The 20774-nt window shown below is 40.5% G+C and overlaps 1 protein-coding gene across 1 annotated transcript; it reads left to right on the plus strand.

Moving 5' to 3' along the window:
* Positions 1-440: 440 nt before the first annotated feature.
* Positions 441-15024, plus strand: nudt14 (nudix (nucleoside diphosphate linked moiety X)-type motif 14). Its single transcript, XM_086167106.1, has 5 exons — positions 441-596; positions 6233-6276; positions 9952-10016; positions 10887-11181; positions 12334-15024. The coding sequence occupies exons 1-5, from the start codon at positions 516-518 to the stop codon at positions 12581-12583; spliced, it is 735 nt and encodes a 244-aa protein (XP_086023232.1). The 5' UTR covers positions 441-515; the 3' UTR covers positions 12584-15024.
* Positions 15025-20774: the final 5750 nt, after the last annotated feature.

Raw genomic sequence — 20774 nt, forward strand, 5'->3', positions numbered from 1 at the left:
TGCCGGATGCCGTTCCTGACGCAAACCTCTGCATTTACCCGGGCTTGGTACCGGCTCGGGGGAGACACTGGCTTGTGCAGATTCATCTACAGACATATTCAATAAATAATGAATATATTAGTCTTTGTAAAGGGCAAGAATGAGGCGTTAAATGCAATAGCTGTGCACGCTATAGCTTTGCAGTATCATTCAAGGTGTTGGGAAATATGAAACAACAATAGCGGATCACTGTTGAGTGTGATGATGTTGATGATGATACAGCCTGGAGATTTAAGATCTTATTACTACATTTATACATCTTTGGTACTCCATATGAAATATTTATTTTTAGAGCTTCGGTCTTAAAATTGACCGCGTTCTCTTTTTTCTCCATCCGGAGTTACCTTTCTGCCCAAATGTCAGCCTGACAACGGACTCTCATGTCCTCTCCGGGCTTCCGTAGGATTCCTTCACTGACAGTGTTTCGGTGACAGAAACCCATTCCCGGTCTTCAACCCAGCTGCTGTTTTTAAACTATGGAGGAGATAAACAACATTGAAGTGGTTCCGTGCACAGATTCCCACTACCTGAAGCCGTTTAGGGTGCATTACAACCAGGTGAGACGTGTTTGTGTGTGACGGCTGACAAGAGGCTGTGCTGGATGCTGCGGGTTAGCCCAACCCCCTCCATTCATTTTACAGCTAGCACAACACCAAGGCTAGGCTGACCTTAACCACACACGCCGGCTGCAACAATTTGCATCACTTTTCCACAGCGTGTAAATGTGTGTGTGTGTGCGCGATGTGCCCTCACGCACGTCCGTGTCGGCGACTGCTGTTGTGAACGCCGTGAAAACGGAAAGCTTAATAGACAGCACTGAGGTAGCATGCTAACTAGCTTGCTGCAGAGGCTCTCCCTTTTCTGGTTGTCTTTAACGTTGTGCATCACCGTTAGCTCGTGGTTTAAATTAAGAGGTTTATATAACGCTATTTAAATAATTTCCTGTCAAAGACTCAAGGGTTTCCCAGCAAACAGCAGGTCTGGTGAGACTTGTTGGTCTTATGTAACAGAAACACCCCACTTTGGATTCATTTGTGGGTCTCCAGAATCTGTTTACAGTCAATTGAAGTGCTCAGTTATACGGTAAACCTCCTGCCTTTTATATTGTACTTTGACATGCTTAAATATTATTTCAAGACATTGTGTCAACGTACTGCCATATTACCCTCTTTATTATAGCAAGAAACCTTAGTTGGCACGCAAAATACATGACACAAGCAAGGTATTACTATCTGACTTGACAGAAATGGTATTTGGAATCTTCCAGACTTCATTGAGTATTTATTGATCAGTGTCATGCTGGCCTCAGTCTGCATGATGAATGTGTACCCCCTCACCCAAGTAATCATTTATTGACATGTATCGAGAATGATAGAATATAACTTTATTAATCCCAAATTTTTTTCTTAGACAAGTGAAAGAGCAAAAAGCAATTGAAACTATACAGGAAAAATGAAAGCATGTATGGGAGCGATTTGGCAGGCTGCTGCCAATGACAGCGCGGGAAGTAGAGTGACTACTCATCAGTTTATGGTGAACACAAATATTTAACTTCTTGGGTTGGTAACATTAAGGAATGGTCTGGTTTGGTGCAATGTTTTATTCAAAAGAGGAAAAAGAATATAATATGATCCGCCTTCTTTTATTCTTTTTACCTTGCAGACTATAGCTGTACCGCGATAAGTGGAGCAAAAGTTAAATTTAGGTTCAAACTAATTGGTTTGACTTTCAGTTCATACAGTTGAATTTTCAATTTTCTCAAGCATTCAAGTGTAATGTAATAATAGTTACATTTTTGTCACTGGAAGGAGACAACATAATCTGAGAGGAATGATCAGTTGCAGGATTTTATTGCCTAATGGAATTATAGGGATCCTCACATACGGGGGAGAGTGCATATATACAAAAACATACTTGATGAAAAGCTTGAGTATTAATACTGCTCTTAGTCAGTGGGGTCAAATCACCTCTACGTGGACTGTTGGATTTTTTTTTTTTTAGTGTGAGTTTTAGCTGGCTTTTAAAGCAAACTTTCTAATCAGAAACTGTATTTACTTAGAACTTACCAACAAATTTCTTCCCATCTTTCCCATCCTTATAGTTGTTTTACCCAATCTTTTTTTTCCTCTTATAATTATTGTACTTATTGAGATTTTTTTTCACTGCCCCAGGTTTTGCGATAACTTTTTATACATATATATTCACATATATATCACTATATTTTATGTATACTTTCTTTTTTTATAAGAAATGCATGTTCTGACACTTAACTTCCTCTTACTGCATTCTGAGATATTTACCATAATTGAAAATTATGCCTGACTTAAAAACTCAAATTTTAACTACAATAGCTGTCACAAAGCATTCTGTCATTTTGTTCAGGTGTCCACAAAGAGAATATTTACATAACACTCATGTTTAAAAGCCTCTGAAACAGGATGGTTATACCTATTTTTTTGTATTAACACCACGATTGTTTTGTAGACGTTGAGAGGGTAGCCCGATGATGGCCCTGCCATTTTTTTTTCCATATTTGAGAGTTCATTGTGAAAAAGCACCTTTTAAATTATTTCAGTGCAGTATGTTTTTAAGTGACAAAACCTAAAGGCACAGTGAATGGTTCACATTTAATTTCAAGGAGTCCCTTTGTAGTCAGGCCTTCATTTTAGGGGCTCAATTACCATGCTACTTATGGTTTAGGGGAGCCCTGTGAGGAGTTTTTGCCATTGGAGATTCCCACCTGTGACAGGAGAGGGGGGTTAAGCTTGTCAAGAGAATGGTGGAACGGCTAATACAGCAGATGGGCAACAAAAGAGGTGATGGTGGTGGACTCCCTTTCTGCCCCGTCCCCCCGCCCTTTCATCCCCGTCAACTCTTCAGCAGGTCCGAATGGGCTGTCGAGGGACTCCCCACAAAGGCTTTTCTCTCACACCAAGGGAGCATCTCTTCCCCCCAAAACCTTTTATCTCCGGCGCTGCATCTGCAGCCTTGTCCTGGTCACTCACCAAAATATACTCACGCACATAAAGACACTAATAGTCGGTAATGTCATGCCTGAGAGTCTCTCCTCTGTGTTATTGCTGTTTTGTCTCTTCTTCTTCATGCCTCTCTGTAAAGCAGGTGATTGTTCCTTGTTGACTCCGGCAAACGACTCTTGTCTTTGTTGCCAGCCGCTCGTGTCAAATCACAAGTTGCTACTCGAGGCCGGCTAATTACCTCAATTTATACACTGTGATGATTTGAATTATTCATCTTGTGTGTGTCACTGTCACTAGCCCCCTTATTTGTTTAATGAACACAATATCAGTTGGATTGTTAAAACTAATTTCCTCTCATAAATTGCTGTTCACCAGACAATAACCCTTTAGTACAAATATATATCTCAATGAGGAAGCATTAGCATTTTAGCTCAGTGCACCTAATTTCTTTTAAACACCGTGACTATAAACAACACAGACCCTCCAAAAACATTAGTAGTCCTCCTAAAGTAGCAAAAAAAAAAATACTAATAAGGAAAAGAGTATATTTTATCTCAATTCTGTTTTAATGATCACAAATCACACAAAAAATTAACCTTTCCATTTTCTTCGACAAAAAAATCACCAGAATTTGTTAAAAGTTACTGCTACTCAATGATTATGACTAATAATTAATTGGCCAAGGAGCACATCTGTCACACAGCTCCACCTTGTCCCCCAAGGGATGATGGTGTTTCTCTGCAGTGTGAAAAGGCTGCCGCTTCTCTCGTCACTGCACTGACAAAACCACAGAGGCGCAAAGGAGATTTAGATGTAGTGAGGACGTTCCTCCTGAGTATTAGAACCTAGTTTTACACACAGGTAAATATTTAGTATTGTGTTATTGATGAGATGAGAACATGGATACCCTTCAAGGATATTTAGAGCAACTGCTGCTATTTCTCAACATAACGTTCTGTTGCAGTCATGTCAGCTGAAATTATCAGCGCAGTCAGGTGTTTATTTTTGATAGAAAAATTGATTAAAAAAATATATATGTATGTAAATGTGTGTATATATATATATCAATTGCCATAACTTTTACTGCAAATCAGTTAATTTCTGGTGTGTAATAAGGGCAGCAACTGAAATGTTGAAAGGCACCGGAGAGAACGTGTCGGGAATCAGACAAGGCCATTGAGGTGAAGGAGATGCTTATTAGTCATTAAGTACCTAAAAAGCTCCAGTCCTTGCGTCCTTCTCTACAATGGCCATTCACACAGGGGCCTGTCATGTCTGATGCCCAAAGCCAGAGGGACCACATTAATTTCAAGGTCCTCCGTAGCCTGTTCTCCCTTCACCCTCTCCCGCTGTCGGCGGGCTAATCTCTCTGTTGTAATCCACGCTGGACATGATTCTCCATCTCTCCCGGGCCTTTCAAACCACCCCCTCCTTCCTCTCAGCAAGTGGCCTGAGTAATGAGGGGAACCCTGCCATCTGTGAGCAGTGACGGGACATCACAGAGGGAACGCGTGTGTTTTTTGCAACAACGCATTCATGATGGGAAGTACAACCTCACACTGGTTTGCAGGAATAAAGTTGAATTTTGATCTATCTATCTATCTATCTATCTATCTATCTATCTATCTATCTATCTATCTATCTATCTATCTATCTATCTGTCTGTCTGTCTGTCTGTCTGTCTGTCTGTCTGTCTGTCTGTCTGTCTGTCTGTCTGTCTGTCTGTCTGTCTGTCTGTCTGTCTGTCTGTCTGTCTGTCTGTCTGTCTGTCTGTCTGTCTGTCTGTCTGTCTGTCTGTCTGTCTGTCTATCTATCTATCTATCTATCTATCTATCTATCTATCTATCTATCTATCTATCTATCTATCTATCTATCTATCTATCTATCTATCTATCTATCTATCTATCTATCTATCTATCTATCTATCTATCTATCTATCTATCTATCTATCCATCCATCCATCCATCCATCCATCCATCCATCCATCCATCCATCCATCCATCCATCCATCCATCCATATTCCCATCTGCAGGAACCAGGTTAAAAAGAAATCTCATTATTTTGGAACAGTTCTTGATCAGTCAGTCTTCTGTCAACACTAGGTCACATGGGCCGTATTGGTTGTTGACAAATTCAATGATTCTTAAGAGGATGTTGGTTCTGTAGTTATGTCAAGCAATTTTCTGTATTTTCTCTAAGCTGCTTAAAGCTGTCGGTTCTCCCTCTGATAAGTGAGAACGTTACCCCTTTTATTACCCTCTGTTCCAATGAAGCCGCAGCAAGTGCCTGGCAGATGCGGATGTTCGTCTGAGACTGCAACTTTATTCTCCTGAACAGGCTTCGCAGAGTCATCATTACCAGGTTTATAACTCAATGTACCAAAATAAGTCATCATTAAGATATTGGTCAAATGGTGGGTCCACTGGCAGAGAAACCTCTGCAGGCATCAGAGCTACTGATGGCAATCAGGTCTGCTGATTTTGTGTTGAGAGAGGAACGACATGAGGTGATCAGTTTCTCCATCTGATATGACTAATTAATTCTATTTCACGAGACGGCACTGAACCAAAATTGGACGCAAATGTGTGCGTCACTGCCCACATTTTGGAGGCACAGAAGTAGAATGTATATCAGAATACATCTGTTTTATTCCCTTTAGTGCCAGTCCCCTTGGAAATTTGCTCTTTCCCGTCATTGTCGAATACTTGCAAAGCCTTACGTCTTCTTGATGTGACCTTGTGACCCCAGTTATTTACAACTAAGGCTGTCAACTTCCATCACATGGAATTCCTTCATATCTATTGTTTTTATTCAAGTAATTATTGAGACATTCAATTAATGGGGCAATTCAAAAGAATAGAAAAAATGAACACCAGTGTTGAACATTGATTTATATCACAGCTTTGGTACCTCCTGGTCTTATGACAAGTATTTCACCTCAAATTCAGTGGAAACGTTTGCAAAAGGCTACTCAAAAGCTTTTAAACTCTTAAAAAAATATTATGTGAACTGAATGTATAAATGAGAAAAACACGAAATCCAAGATGTAATGTAACACAGGTAGTCAGTATAAAAAATATTGCCACAGATTTTGTTGTTTGATATGTGTGATATTTAATGTTACAAAAGACTAACTGCATTTCAGCTCACTTTGCCAAAGTGTAACTGATTAAACTAGCTCTTATTGTTTATTTTTGTCTCTCGTTCTTTCACAGAACGGCACAAAGAAATCCTGGGATTTCATGCGAACCCATGACAGGTAAATCACTTCCCTGCCATTGGTTGAAAGAATTGCCTTCCAACACATCCTGCGCACACACGCACGCACACACACACACACACACACACACACACACACACACACACACACACAGGCGCTGCAGGCTGTAAATCATGACTGTTGTGTATTTTGACATTCCTGCGCTCAAATCAGCAGATGATAATAAATTTCCCGTATGGTGTTTATTTTCAAAGGGACTTCAAACCGTGTATTAAAATCCTAACCTGCAAATTAATATGTTTCGCCTGAAAGGTGTTAAATTCTGCCTTCTGTTAAGAGCGGTTAACCGACAGTTTTGGGGATTTGCTTTTATTCAGTTATTGTTTCTGCAACTGTACAAAGTACCTTTCTAATGGTAATCCATGGGGTGAGGTCAAACAAAACAGAACTGGCGCCCCGTTTGGGAACCGGCGCCCCATTCTTCCACTCAGCCATGGCTGTAAATGTCCGAGTATCACAGGGCGTTTTATAACAAAAATGTCACACCTTCATGTCAAAACCCTGGTTCCGGGAGTCTGTTTTGCCTGGGGAGGTCTAATGCCTGGAGGTGCGTCTCAGGTCATTTAAGCCCTCTTTCCTCTTCTTCTGACCCTTATGAGAGGTCCATGTGACAAATAGTACCGCTGAGACAAAAGCAGTAAACCTCCAACCAGTACTTCCGAGAGGAAATTGCCCACAGGGACATCCAGGTCCTTCCCAGGTGAAAACCCTGCCGAAGTGGTATTCCCACTTTGGCATGTAATGAATCGAGCGAAGATTGTTTTTCATTTTTGTTTAAGTGAGCAGAATATTTTTGTCTCTGCAGGACTGATCTATACCCGCAGTTGTTTTTCGTCATTTCTGAGAGAGCAAGTGCAAATAATGCGAAAGCCAGATCCTAGGGCAGTGAACTGTTAAATATCCTTACAATGTTTTAGTTAAACAGCTACACTGCATTGTATTGCTCTGGCATATTGTTGAAATATATTAAAAGTCTGTCCCCGATGAAGATAGAAGCGTAGTGCTCCTATAGAGTTGTTGTAGTGATATGTCCAAAATGGCCAGTTCAACATATCACTCACCAAATGTTTACGGCAATTCACTGAAAGAACTTAAATATAAATTATATAGAAGTGTCTTTTTTTAAAGTGAGTTGCTGCTCTGAGCTAGCTAGCTAGGTTGGCTGCTGTTATTTCATCTAGTAATGGTAACGTGTCAACAGTGGAATAGAGAAAGAATCCCTTCTTCAATAGTTGTCCAATGGCAGACCTTTACCTGAGACACCCTCCGTGCAGCAGTACTCACGAGCATCGCCTGAAGTTGGCAGCGCTTCCAGCCATCATGTACGTGACAGCTCGCCAGAGGTTTTTCCAACCATTTGTTGGTGGATATAGTTAGCCATGAGCACGAGATCCAGACCCGAGCCTTGCAAAGTCTTCTTTTGGGAACAAAGTAACAACCGTCTCAATCACAACTACCAAAACGGAGAAGTATCCTCACACAGTAATTTAAAGTCATCCATTGAGTCTAAGTACGCTGATGATGAGGTTGGTTTGAGTAGATTGAGAAGATTACAAAATGGCTCAAAATAATCCACTTGTGAATTAGAGATGAATGGCTCCTGCCTAGTTTCTTCAACATGTGTTGTGTGTGTCTTAAAGCAGTGGTCTCCGAACCCCAGTCCCCCGGTTCGCGGATCATTTGGTACCGGTCTGCAAAGAAAATCTTTTTTAGTACAAAATACATTTTTTTCTTTTGACCGTCCAGATCTTATTTTGAAAAACGAATGTTCCACCTTCACCTCCGCCTTATTGTAATTGCCTTATATAAAGTTTAATTGTATTCAGATTGAATACTGTGAACTGACAAAGTTTTTATAATTTGAGCACCTGCACCTCTAAACCGTCCATGAAAACAATTTAATGCATAAAACTGGTTCCTGGTACAAAAATGTTTGGGGACCGCTGTCTTGAAGCATTTTAGCCACTTCCTCTGCTGTATCACAAGAACAGAAATGGCCTCAAATGGCTTCAGACCTGCCTATACCCTTACATCCAGCTGGAACCCCCCAGGGCCCCCGAGAGGAGCTCAGGTTTAACTGTGCATGAAAAGTCCTGGGCGTCTCGGTGTAAACATTTAGAGCATTTTGTCTTCAGAAAGCCATTGGAGACCTATCAGAGTGAAAACTAAACAAAAAAAAAAAAAAAAAACAGCTTGCCTTAGAGTAAAATCCAAACTACATTTATGGTCTTGGCTCACTGATGCTTAAGGTTGGCAACGTTGTCGGGTTTATCACATTTTATTGTGGGCTACCTACGGTTTTACCTGGATAAAAAATGAGAGGAGAAAAAAGCACTGTCCCTGGTCCTGACATGGATTTTATGAATGTACATCACTGACCTTTATGTTAAATAGCAAAATGGAAAATGTATTCTGTCAAGACAGCTCAGGCAATCTCATTGCAACAAAAGATCAATATTTCATGAATAAAAATAATACGTAGACATGACAGAAGGAAGGAGAAAAAGTGGGAGCAGTTCACAAGATGTGAACTTCGGTCAACTTCATGTAACTCAGAGACCTTTAATCTTTATATTGGAGTTTTTTCAAGAAAAAGCAACAGCTTAATTCACATGTACATGTTCACTGGAGAACCAATCCATATATTGCCTGAATAGAAAAAGTCACCACAAAAAGATGAGCATCCTGCCCTTTGAAATATCTTTAAAAATGTACATTGGACTTTGAAATCTTGCAGATATTGAAATAATAACAGGCCAGCCTTGCCGCTAAAGGCTAGTGCTACTGCAAGTAGCTCTCTCTTTCTTTCTCTTTGTCTCTCTCCCCTTCCACCATGAGAAAGACAGGGCAGGGTTTCCTGCGTCCTCAGACACATCCGCTTTCCCAACACAGACCCTGGCCCAAAGTCTCTCGTGGCAGCGATAGTCTCATACACGTCTTTGTGTGTGCGTGCAGTTTCTTTGGTGCCACTGTTAAATTGTCCCATGCATTGGCCCTCTTTCTGATAACCCAAAATAAGGAACATAAAAAGCAGGTCATGGCCAATCGTTATTAAACGTTGTGCTCGAATGGCTGAAATGTCTCCTTCGCAAAATTGTGCGATGTGCATATTTTCCCAACGTCACAAAATTTTCACACGAGATTGATGAAAAGTTAAACAAAATATAATTCAAATGGTTCTTTGGACAGATTTGTGTAAACGCAAGTTAAAAAATGCAATGTAATGAAAGAGACAACTTGAATTGAAGTTTATTAATTTTGTGGCCTTTCCTAAAATGAGCTGGTAATGGAAATTAGTTACTGGTTAATAATGTCCTCAGAATGCCCAATACAATGTTTGTTGACATTATTGTTATATATCCAAGTATTTTTTGTCTCTAATTTGATGGGTCTGACTCTGGATTTATGCCCTTACATAAATTACATTTTTATTTTTTATGACTTTTTTTAGGTGGGCTTGAAATTCGAAATCCTCATATACAGCCCTTTTGCAAGTCTCTCATAAACTAACACCCTTTTCTTTCTTTTCAAGTCCTTTAGGTTGGTAACTAACACTGTCTCAACACAAAGACACCCCCAGCATAGCAAAATATGCGGTGAAGGGGATCCGCTCAGAAAGCTGAATTTGAACTATCCTTCTTTTCCGCTCTGCAGTGTGTCAGTGCTGATCTTCAACACCACCTCGCACTGTTTCGTCCTCGTCAAGCAGTTCCGTCCAGGTTGGTTTCAGTCCCGATTCGAACTGGATTTTCATTTTTCTTGTATGCTAACCGTCAATTATTTTTATTGTTATTATTAATATTATTATTATTACTTTTTTTAAATTTATTTATTTTTTTCAACATCCCCCTTGCTACTTTCACCAAAAAGCTGCACATTTTCAATTCCTGTTTATCCAACTGGATCTGGGTAACAATGCAGAAACACAGAGGCCCTGTTAAAAGCAGCCATAGCCTCCTTTGTTAGAAGTCGCCAGGGACTGTTCCACACTACGCTTTGCTAAATACAAGGAAGTCTGGGCATTGATATATATTTTTCCTTTCTCCTCTTGCTGCTGTTGGGAGAAACTTCCTCTTATCGAAAAAAGAAATCAAGCACGTCTACAACTTAGAATGAGTTCCATTTTTTGAAACAGGGGGAGCATTTATCAGCCTCTCTTGTCAACTTGTCCATTTGTCAAATTATTAAGTTGCGGCATGCTACTGAGAAAGTTCGGTCGATGATTCTGACCCGATAGCCGAGTCGTTTTTAACTAGTCATTTTTTTTTTTTATTCATGTCTATTTCTATTTAGTTTCATTGTTGCTTAGTGATTTTTTTTTGTGACGTGAGAGGCTGCGCATCAGTGATTGGAGATAATGACGAAATTTGAAATAACTATGAGGATGAATGCAGAATTAAAAATCACACTTGTTCGGTTGAAAGTACTCACGCAGATCTTCGAAAACAAGAAATGTTGTGAATTTAAATCGGATGTAGGGCACACAGTCAGGACTGTGAAAGTTGTAAAATGATTCGAGTACTACCTCAATTCAAAATGTCAAAATGTTCTTATGTGTTGTCACGGTGCTCTCGTCCTCCCGTTGCTAGCTGTTTACATGTGCGAGAGGGAAAGAGCCAAGACGCAGCCTTGTGGGTCCGCTGAGAAGGCCGAGGAAGGGGTGGCGGGAGCCGGCGACCCTGAGCCTCAGGAGGGCCAGGCGGCAGCGGTTGAGGAGGGCTCTTCGCAGTGGCCACCGGCCTCAGTGGGGGTGACGTACGAGCTCTGCGCTGGGCTGGTGGACAAACCGGACCTCTCTTTAGAGGAAATTGCCAGGCAGGAAGTGCTGGAGGAGTGTGGCTACGATGTACCCGCCTCCAAACTGAAGAGGATTACCTCCTACAGGTTAGCTTCAAATCTGACGATGTCAAATTTTGAATGATCACATTATTTTTGTGCACTATTTTTGTAAACGCAATTTAGTTTGTTGTATCCTTTTTCGTAAAAGTTGTGGATCTGCAACATCGTGTCTCTATTTCCCCGTGCTTGTGTGATGTATATTTCAAAAGATGTCATCACAAAAGATGTTTTATGCCTGAAATCTACCAACTGTCATGTAGGTATGCTAAACTTAAAAACCCCCAAATTAGCAGCAGCCCTTTGGACACGAGAATCCACCACCTGACTTGCAAGCCCCATGTGATGACTCTGTCTATAAAAACAAATTTTGAAGAAACATCGCTTTAATTTTTAAGAACACTCTGGATTGACTGTTATATTTCATTGGTGTGTACTGACAAAATGAATTAAGTTTGGAAAACACTGTAGGCCAAAAAATACTTTACTGGGGACACTTGCCCTTTATTCAAAGTAAGTTTTATTGAACTCCAATACACTTCCCCTTTCAGTGTAGTTTTGTTCGGGTTGGGGACGTCTGGCGTGGATCAGGATTAACTGAGACCCTGTTGAGGAGGTGCTCACCTGTTGAGGAGGTGCTCACGGCTCGGTAAAAAAAGAGCGGTAGAATTTATTCCCCCCCCCTTGACCGGTGAAGCGAGTGACAGCTTCCAAATGGCCTCTGTCGATATAGCCAGCGCCCAGAGATGAAAACCTTAGAACAGAACCTGCAGCTTATATGAGTCCGAAGAAGAACCAGGCCATCCATTCGTCTTTTCCTGCCTGTCCTGTCTCTGACTCATTACGTCTAGACACAGCAGCGAGGAAAACAATCCCACATTAGACCGCAGCACCAGTGCCCTGTATGTCTGACGGCTGTCACAAGCCCAGCTCTTGATTTGACTCATGCGGCTCCCCAGGCTTTGTCGGCGTCGTCTGGTGTCAGTGTTATGTGTTGGCTCCTTCCACCTCGTAGATAAGTATCACCTTCACCCTCATGAGTCCCATGAGGGAGGTTTTGACAGTCGTCCACTGTCCGGGGATGCTCCTGTAAATATGGATTCGGTTTCACGATCGCGGTATTATGACAACTAGCTATTTGGGGCTGGGGGCTTTGCCATCGCAATGCATTACTCCACTCCCTCCCCTCCCTCCCATTAGGTCGGGCGTAGGAGTGACGGGCGCCAAACAAACCATGTTTTACGCCGAGGTGTCTGAAGACAACCGCGTGAGTGCCGGCGGAGGCGAACCGAAGGAGGGCGAGCTCATCGAGGTAGTCAAAGTCCCACTGCACGAGGCCATGATGTTCGCCTACAACGAGCGTATACCCAAAACCATGGGGGTCATATTTAGCTTCATCTGGTTCCACAACAACATGTCTCCCAAGTACAAGATCTCTACCAATGTGTAATCACAGTGCGCCGATCCCCCACCCCACCCCCATTGCATCCAGTCACATCCTCCTCCTCCCCATGACTCTGTATCCTTTACGCCTCTATTTGCTTATTGGTACTTGATGAAGGGTGTGCCCTTGTCCTGTTGCCAGCAGGTAATCATTTAAACTACAAATTGCTATCGTCATATCTCTTTTTCCTAATCACTAATTGTCATAGCCAGTCCTAGGCATTTCCTCACCACATTTTTATTGTTTGGAAAACATGCTACAAATGACTGATTTTGTTGGTCGCTCACAAGTAAAGAAATACTCCACCGCTTTCATCACGGAGGGAAGAAAGTTGACTCTCGTTTACGGAAACAACGAAACATTCACGTACCACGATCTTCGCAGTGAAAATGCCTTCTTTTTTAAATGCTTATGGTGATATCTCACTTCAGTCCTCCCACAGCTGTTGGCATCTTAAAAAGCCTGATAAACCTGCCAGATCGCAACCATCAGTATATGTGTTTCGTGGCATTAAAATCAAATCATGTTTGTCCTTTTGGCCAAGTACTTCTGTAAATAAGTTTTGTTTTGGGCTTCCATTGTGTTGGGGTTAAATTTTTCAGACCATCGAAGACTTCTTGTTGTGGCAACTGGACTTGAACTTCTTCACTTCAGTTCTGAACTGTTCTTCAGAGCTGAAGAAGCCTCTTGGTTGACGGGTGAAACATCTTCAAGTAAAGAAATTCAAGTCCGGTTGCCATGACAAGAAGATTTTCGACGAGAATTCACTATGACCTGGATGACTGAGAATCTCCACAGACATCATACACTACAATTCTCAGCATCTAGCAAATTGCACCCAGTTATCTTTATTTTTATTGTGCAATTTATTGTGCAATTTTCTCTTTCCCTTTGCTGTTCTATGAACCACACGAAGAGTGCTGGGAGATTACTGCACCTCACAAAAACTACCATATCCCGAAAGACCTTGAGGATATAAAAGTCAGTGGAGTATTCCTTTCAGTCACAATCCAGTGTTGCAAAAATAAAGCTACATTTAAGTACGGGACCTGGTAACAGTTGAGGTCTGGGGTGTGTATCAAACAGCCGTGGGTTCAGTCACGCCTCTATTGATCTTTAAAGAAATTCTCAAATGGTCAAATCATCAGAAATACAATGAGTGTCCTTTTTCGTGTTTAATTGGGGATGAAAATCTGCAGCATTTCCATCTTTAGCAGCAGATGTGGGATATCCAAGCGTGTAAGTGATTTAGCCCCCCCCCCCCCCATGCAAGGATGAGTTAACACTCACTTCGAATTCATTTATAAAGATTATACCAGCATGTTAGGGGGTCATCTCTTAAAATCACGTCGATATTTCTGAATGAGCCGGGACAGTTGCTGTTGTCAGCCGTCCAACAGGACAATCGTCTACACTCACTCTTCATCACAGAGATCTAGTGTGTAGTTTAACAAAATTAAAAAAAAAAAAAATTACCATCAACCCATCATATTAATCTCACAAAGTGAATCTCAGCAGCAGTTTGCCAAAATCTCAGGTCCAAATAGCTAATCTCTTTTTCATATTCAGGGAGGATCTATGGATGTGATTATGACCAGCATTTTGTTATATTCTTTCAAAATTACTTGCCACTTGACAAACAATAGAAAACAAAGTCCTGTTATTTTTCGTGCTACATATTAGTATTTGTTTCTATTAAAAAAGGGCTGGTACTTCATTTACTCTTTCGTATGTGAAAAGGAACCCACCCCGACCTTCTTGTTTCACCGAACATGTGCAAGTAGTGGATCACCATGGTTGCTTATTACATAGGGCATAGAAGACAGGCGCCAAGCCTGTTTTCTGATTTTTTTTTTTAAAACTGTAGTGAAAGTGTAGGGGTTTTTAAAACGTGCTCGACAGAAAGACCCAACTGCAAACCGAAGTTTTAAAGTGAAGAAACCAGTGGTTGGGTTAACTGGGCTGATTTTGTTTATGCGGTAAAAAAAAACAAAAAAACAACAAATATCAAGACAAGAAGCAGATGCCTCAGTTTTTGAGTCTTTGAGCTTTTCAGTATTTTGGGGAACAGGTGACAATCAGCATTTCCCAGCAATTCAATCATTCAGTCATTCATTTCACTCCTTTTCTTTGGATTATGTCGTCGACGTTCCCCCAGAAGTACCCACGCCCCCAGTGTTGCAATAAATATCGAGTACAAAACTTACTTGCACCCAAAGGGTACGAGCATTTCCCTCTGAGCCGCATTAAGCTCTCCCATTTTTGGATCGTCACAAAGCTCCGGCTGTTGCCCGCCGGCGATCATTTCATTTCAGAATTTGCTGGAGTTCTTGAATTTTTTTGAAAAGCTGATGTGTTGTCCGCCGCACCCGGGTAACTGTCTCATGCATTCATGTCAGACCATGCCTGGGTATTAAAATTTAAAAAAAGAAAAAAAGAAAAAAAAATAGCACCTTTTAGAAAGAGCAACTATTCTTATACAGTATTATATTACATATTCGAGATATGACTGAAATTTTGTTCAATTGAGGATCCTGCTATTGGCATGAGAATTCTCATTTTCTACTAAAAGAAAATGTATTTTACTCATAAATTTGATTTAGTGTGCTATGGAAATTTCAGATCAAAGATAATTACATAATTTATTCTGATGACTGTTTGCACCTTTGCACGTGTCGCAGTTGATAATTGATTATGCAATCAATATATCATTTTGGTTTGATGGATAATTAAACCCCCCAACGACAAGCCTCCTTTGCATCTTCGATTCCTCTGGCTTTCCAACCCTCTCTGACCTGTAGTCGAACGATGACCTTCGATGACGACGCAGCGTCTTTGGCGGCGTTGCTCTTGTTCAATAAGGTTACTCCGACAGAATAAATCAATCGCTCGCGTGTTGTAATGGCAGTAGAAAACCTTTGCAGCCCGGGTTTTAATGGCCGGGTCATCGTCATCCTGATAATCAAAGAGGAGGGGATCTGTACAGTTTTCAGTGTAATCTCATCTGGCCATAGTGAGGCCATCTGCTTCTGACTTTGGGCCGAAAAGGTGCCAAAAAAGCCATTATGACTATTAAGGCCAGTCTGTCACTTTATGTGCCTGTTGAACATAGAGAGCTGCTGTCATGGGACTTTTTTTTTTTGCAAAACACGATTACAGAATGCGGAAGACTCTGGGTTAAGCGGGGCCCAAGTGGGCGCTTGTATGTCCTTTTTTGCACCAACTGGTTGCGACTTCCACTCTAGCATATTCCAGTTTTCTTCAAATGACAGTTTATGGAGCGTTTTTTTTTAAATGTTTTATTTATTTTCTTAATCCAATTTTCTCAATAGGGAACTGCTCACTGATGTGTTTCTAATGGCGTGTGACTGAGTGTGTGTTTTCCCAGCACCCATGCAAACTCGCACATGCCTTCCTTCTCATCATCTCGGCTGCATTGAACAAATGTTGGTGCAGTCCAGCGGTACATCGATGATAAATGCGATTGTCACCAAATAATTAGCCATATCATGCTGGCAGTTCACGTAGGGAAAAAATGCAGTGGTGTCATATTGACTACCCAGAAGAGTTAGAAACACAAAATAAACAAATATAAAGATGATTCATTGCAAATGACCTTTTTAAGAGCCCAGATGATATTGGATTATGACATTTGGGAGTTAAAAAATCAGACATCAATAAATCAGCTGATGTTTTCTCAGGTACGAAAGTGTCGGCCAATTACAAGAAGAATATCAACAGTAAAGGTACTCATTCCAGGTAATGGTCTTTTATTGATCACATGTTGTCTTACTACAGGTAATATCATCGTATGACACCAATGCCATTGGTTTGTTGTTACAACCTGTTACAGTTATTACTTTACACCCGGAAAGGCCGATCTCCGTTGTCACAATTAAGTGTTAAAACGTGCAGACATTTGGAATGGAACTGTGTGGAACTTTGAAAAAGAAAGATGATAACGTCAGCGTGGGAAGTCAATCAAATCATGGGGTCTCGGGAGACTCCGCACCAAGGTCACAGCCTCATTTTATGCGAAAACCAACATCTGAAAGACATTGGCTACCAGTCAGGTGCCTGTAAATTGAACAAACAGATCAGATCTTGTACATAAATAATATTGATCCACAAAGTATTCATGTCAGTCCACATGCGCCGATAGGTCTTCGAAAGGCCGATCCGTGTTGACAAAACTGGTTCATCACTGTCTTATTTGGGCTTTGTTGTTTTGTTTAAGCTGTCGCAATTGTATCGTGGAAAAAGATTTAGCGTCGATTTAGCACATCTGATTTTCCGAGAGCCATATTGGAGACACCGTGGGAACCGGAAGTGACGCCGGCAGGTGCAATGCAGGGTGTCATTTTTTAATGGTCAGAGAACTGTGCTGCTTTTTAGAGAGCTAAGACACTGCATTAACAGCTCCTTTTTTTTCTCGTCTTTTTTTTTTTTTTTTTTTTTTTTCCCTCCGTCTGTCAAATTTTACATGTCGATGTTGTCAAATCCCATATACTCTGCAGGGTCCTTTTTTTTTTCCTGTCAATAAGCTTTTCAAATGAAGCTTGTGTTTGTTTACGCTCATTTAGTTTTAAAAATTAAGATCGTTATCAATATGAAGTGCAATGTCAATGCACTTTTCTACAGTAGTGGTGAAGTTACAAGACTGAGCCACTGCAAAGCCATACGCAAATTCTACTGTTTCAAAAAAATAAATGGGGGTAATTAAAGGACTTACTGGCTTTGAAAGGATGTAGGGGCCATTCTTGCCTGTGCTGAATATTACCATTAACTCAGCATCAGACATTTCTACCTCCATTGCTCAGGCACAGATACTTTTGAGTCCATCTCCTTTCTTCTAGGGTGCTGACCAATCAGCACGACAGTAATTGTGACAGATTCCTAAATACATAAGGATCAAGTTTTTTTTATTTTTATTTTATTTTATTTTTTTATTTATCCCCCTCCCACCCGACCGACCTCGTGGCTATGCTGTGGTTGCTTCTTAAGCTGTGGTGTTTTTTTTTTCTTTTGTTTTTTTTCTGGTTACGGTTGTGCAGTTGTGCACTGTTCTTACTCTGTTTTTTTCTTTAAGTGACCATCAACTGAGCTGTATTGTATCTAGAAATTGTCATTTATTTATTTTATTTTTTTAAAGGTGCTATGTGTAGAATTCTCTTGTCAAGACAGGTGTAATAATGTTAAAAAAAATGTTAAATGAAATATGGAAAATTGGAAAACACAGCTTTTTTTAATTTGGCAGTGCAGTTTTGCATCATTTTTTATTCATTTTTTTGTCAGGAGACTGTTAGCTGGATTCACAGAACAGCAACGGGTAGAAGGTGATCAGATTTGTGAAGTTCTTTATAGTGACAAAGTGTAGCACTCATTCAAGTTGTTTAATATTTACCGGAAATCCTACACATAATACCTTTAACTGAACTGTGTCTTTTTCTGAAGGTTAAGACGGAATGACATTTGTCTAAATGCGTTTCTCTATCATGTCTTACACTGACTTTGGGTTTTTAAAAAAAAAAAAAAAAAATTGTGGAAAAAAAAACATGTAATGTTATGATTTTTATCATGTATTTTATGCTTTATCTAGTGTTGACTCAGCATGGGCAGTGTTTTTAGTAAGGTTTGATTTGGTTTTGGTTAATTTATTACATAAATGTTCAAATTGTTCAGCTGAATATTTAACATGAAACTGGGTACAAACATACAGTATATATTTAAATAGGATACTTTGCATGTGCACTAACTGTGATGGAATCCGTTGCATTAAATTGAAATAAAAGGGGTTGGATGCCCAAAACCTAATTTTATCCTCATAAATGTCTACTTTCTTCGTTTAACTGTCTTTGCCAAAATGATGATGTATGTCATTCACTGCGCTGTCACGAGTGTTTACACTGTTTCTCCGGCAGGTTTGTGTCATAATCCAGCCCTCAGGTTGCCATGACTGCACCCAACAGGTTTGTCACAAAAATAGCTCTTAATATGTATTCCCTTCACAAATGACAATGTCTCATAATTTCACGTTGTTATTTCTTAATTTAGGGAATGTCAGAGACAGATTTTTTAGGGAAATGTATATTTGAAACTTTTGGAGGAGCTAGGGTACCATTGGTTGTGCTATGGCAAATTTAAATGTAATACTATTGAATTGATATCAATAATATTCAATGTAGAGACTTCCCAAGTCCGTTATCTGGTATTTTTGGCTTAAACTCATCAGTTTTGAAAATAAATAAATACATAAATAAATAATTGAATTAAATTAAATTAAAATTGACATACAGCACCCCCTGCAATCCCGATGAGTCGCGTTGATAATGAAAGATTGACTAAATTACTAAAAAAACACTAACCTTCAATAGCGTTTAATAACAATGTCAAAAAATGATTTCATGGCTACAGTCTTTCTGTTGTTCTTCCAGATAGTGACACTTTCCATTATATTCAACTACCATCTGCTCGAAGTCCTGGGATGACCTGAATTGGATGTTGAAAGTGTGCTTTTTAGCCACCGCTTCCCCATTGCTTACATAATTATCATACCTTTTTTTTTTTTTAACACGGCCTATTTATTTACACAATCTCTCTTGAACAAACATATACCAATAAGACAATTCCAGATGTGGAGTGGGGGTGACATATTAATGTGAAGAATTCCTCTGTGCAGATAAGCCAACGGCGATGTAAATTATCAACACTTGGGGTCATCTTACTAGGCCGTGTTTGTTCAGGAAACCAAGATTGATCCTTGTTGTTTCACTGGATTGAAGAAGAAGAAGAAGGATGGGTGTTGTATTTTGCAAAGATGTCGAGTCTCTTTGCACCCAAACAGGTGGTAATAATGGTTTTCAATAATCTGCTCAATCAGTGGCTGCTTTTCTGACTCTTGCTTATTTAAACAACTGTATCACTAACCTGTATCTGCAGATCATGCCTCTTCCTGCATTACTTTCACTCTACTTTTTTTTCAGATGCTTGCACCACGCATCTCGGTCTCTATTGAAAGCAGGTTGCTTGGGAACAAGATGGCAGCAGGTCAGGCTTACACTCCCTCCCACTCCGGTATCAAAACATGTTTCTCTGTTATGTGGCTTTTTTTGAAAGGAGCACGATTTACAAAAAAAAAAAACAGACTGTCTACACTAGAGTGTTTAAAAAAAAAAAAAAAAGAAAATTTCCGTCCAAACCTCATGCCTTGATAAGTACAAAAGAGAGGAGATACAACTACCTGCCTCTTTCCACAAATCAAAACAGATTTGTATCTTCCTCATTTGGTTAAAAAAATGCCTGCTATCAGACTGACTTCTGAGTTGGATACTGTGGTCTTCTGGGAAGAGACGTCTAGTGTAGGCCAATCCCTTGACACCATCGCACTGAAATTTCAAGTCTTGTTATTGAATCTGTAAATCAATCGCCAGCTCATATCGATTTGGCATCGATTAAGTGCTAAAAGTGATGTGCTTCTGCACGAGAGACATGTCCAGGTAAGTAACAATGTGTAACCGTGAATATGAACCCTCCCAACCCCTTTTTTTGTTCTCGCCACAGAGGTTAGCTCAGAGACTCAAAAGTACCAGCCTCCTAACATTACCCAGCATGCCACTCTGTAGGTTGTCTGTAATGACATCCCTAACCAGGTCATCTATGCGTCTCTATATGCAAAACCAGGGATTCTACAAAATACAAGTGGAGGGGACAGACAAATGGGCGTATGCTCATATGGTGTCCCTGTTGCTTTCATGTCGTAACTAGATCCGGGATGTTTCCGATCCCCAAAGACCATCTGGATGTTTGCGTGGCAGATAGAGTACCACCTCTTTCTGAATGCAGTCCATTCACAAGTGGAATCTCAAACCTGTTCTTTGATGAAAAGACAAGTGACGCCGCCGCCGCCGCCAATGCGCTCTGAGGCCTAAACAAAACCACTGTCATTCCAACACACCCCGATGCACTCGCCATCTGTATGCAAATGACACCGTGCATGGGAAAGAGGGATAATCTTCGGCTGAGTGTTTATCTTTACCGATCTATCCGGTCCGGTCTTTGTATGTTCCTCGTCCCATAAGCTGTCGTTTTCCTTTTTTCTGCCGGCACGCACTACTCAGCCCTGGCCCACTTCCCCATGTCCTGAGATTTGGAGCGCCAGGAGGAATAAGAATAATGACTGATCCAATATGGAGTGAGA

The sequence above is a fragment of the Fistularia commersonii genome, chromosome 20 (assembly GCF_037954325.1).
Source record: "Fistularia commersonii isolate RoL2024-O1a breed Wild chromosome 20, RoL_Fcom_v1.0, whole genome shotgun sequence".
NCBI classification, from domain to species: Eukaryota; Metazoa; Chordata; class Actinopteri; order Syngnathiformes; family Fistulariidae; genus Fistularia; species Fistularia commersonii.